Source organism: Salvelinus sp. IW2-2015, unplaced genomic scaffold, assembly GCF_002910315.2.
Source record: "Salvelinus sp. IW2-2015 unplaced genomic scaffold, ASM291031v2 Un_scaffold4152, whole genome shotgun sequence".
Classification (NCBI taxonomy): domain Eukaryota; kingdom Metazoa; phylum Chordata; class Actinopteri; order Salmoniformes; family Salmonidae; genus Salvelinus; species Salvelinus sp. IW2-2015.
Window position 1 is genome coordinate 56,083 of NW_019945424.1, and position 310 is coordinate 56,392.

The 310-nt window shown below is 51.6% G+C and overlaps 1 protein-coding gene across 2 annotated transcripts in view; it reads left to right on the forward strand.

Annotated features, from left to right (window-relative positions):
• Positions 1 to 310, forward strand: part of pex16 (peroxisomal biogenesis factor 16) — a 14,873-nt gene that overhangs the window by 6,698 nt on the left and 7,865 nt on the right. For both annotated transcript variants that reach the window (XM_024143575.2, XM_070441510.1), the window contains exon 4: positions 129 to 262. In XM_024143575.2, the coding sequence (XP_023999343.1) occupies positions 129 to 262 (134 nt within the window). The remainder of the gene's footprint in view (positions 1 to 128; positions 263 to 310) is intronic.

Consider the following 310-nt stretch of genomic DNA (forward strand, 5'->3'; position numbering starts at 1 on the left):
ATAGTCTAAATATGTGCTGGGTTGTGTTCATTGGGCACAAAATGGAAGAAAACACTCTGAAACAGGGAAGTGCTATCGGAACTGACTGTGCAATCCCTGACCGTGTGTGTGTGCGGTTGTTTGTTCAGTCTCTCTCTCAGCAGAGGCTTCTCACCTGGCTGTCAGTGGTGGAGTATGTGGAGGTGTTCCTGGAGATGGGGGCCACCAAGCTGTGGGGGGAGGGAGGTCGCTGGCTGGTCATAGTGCTCATCCAGATCACTAAGTAAGGAATGAAGGAGCCCCTCGTGGAGCGATATCTAACCAACGCTTT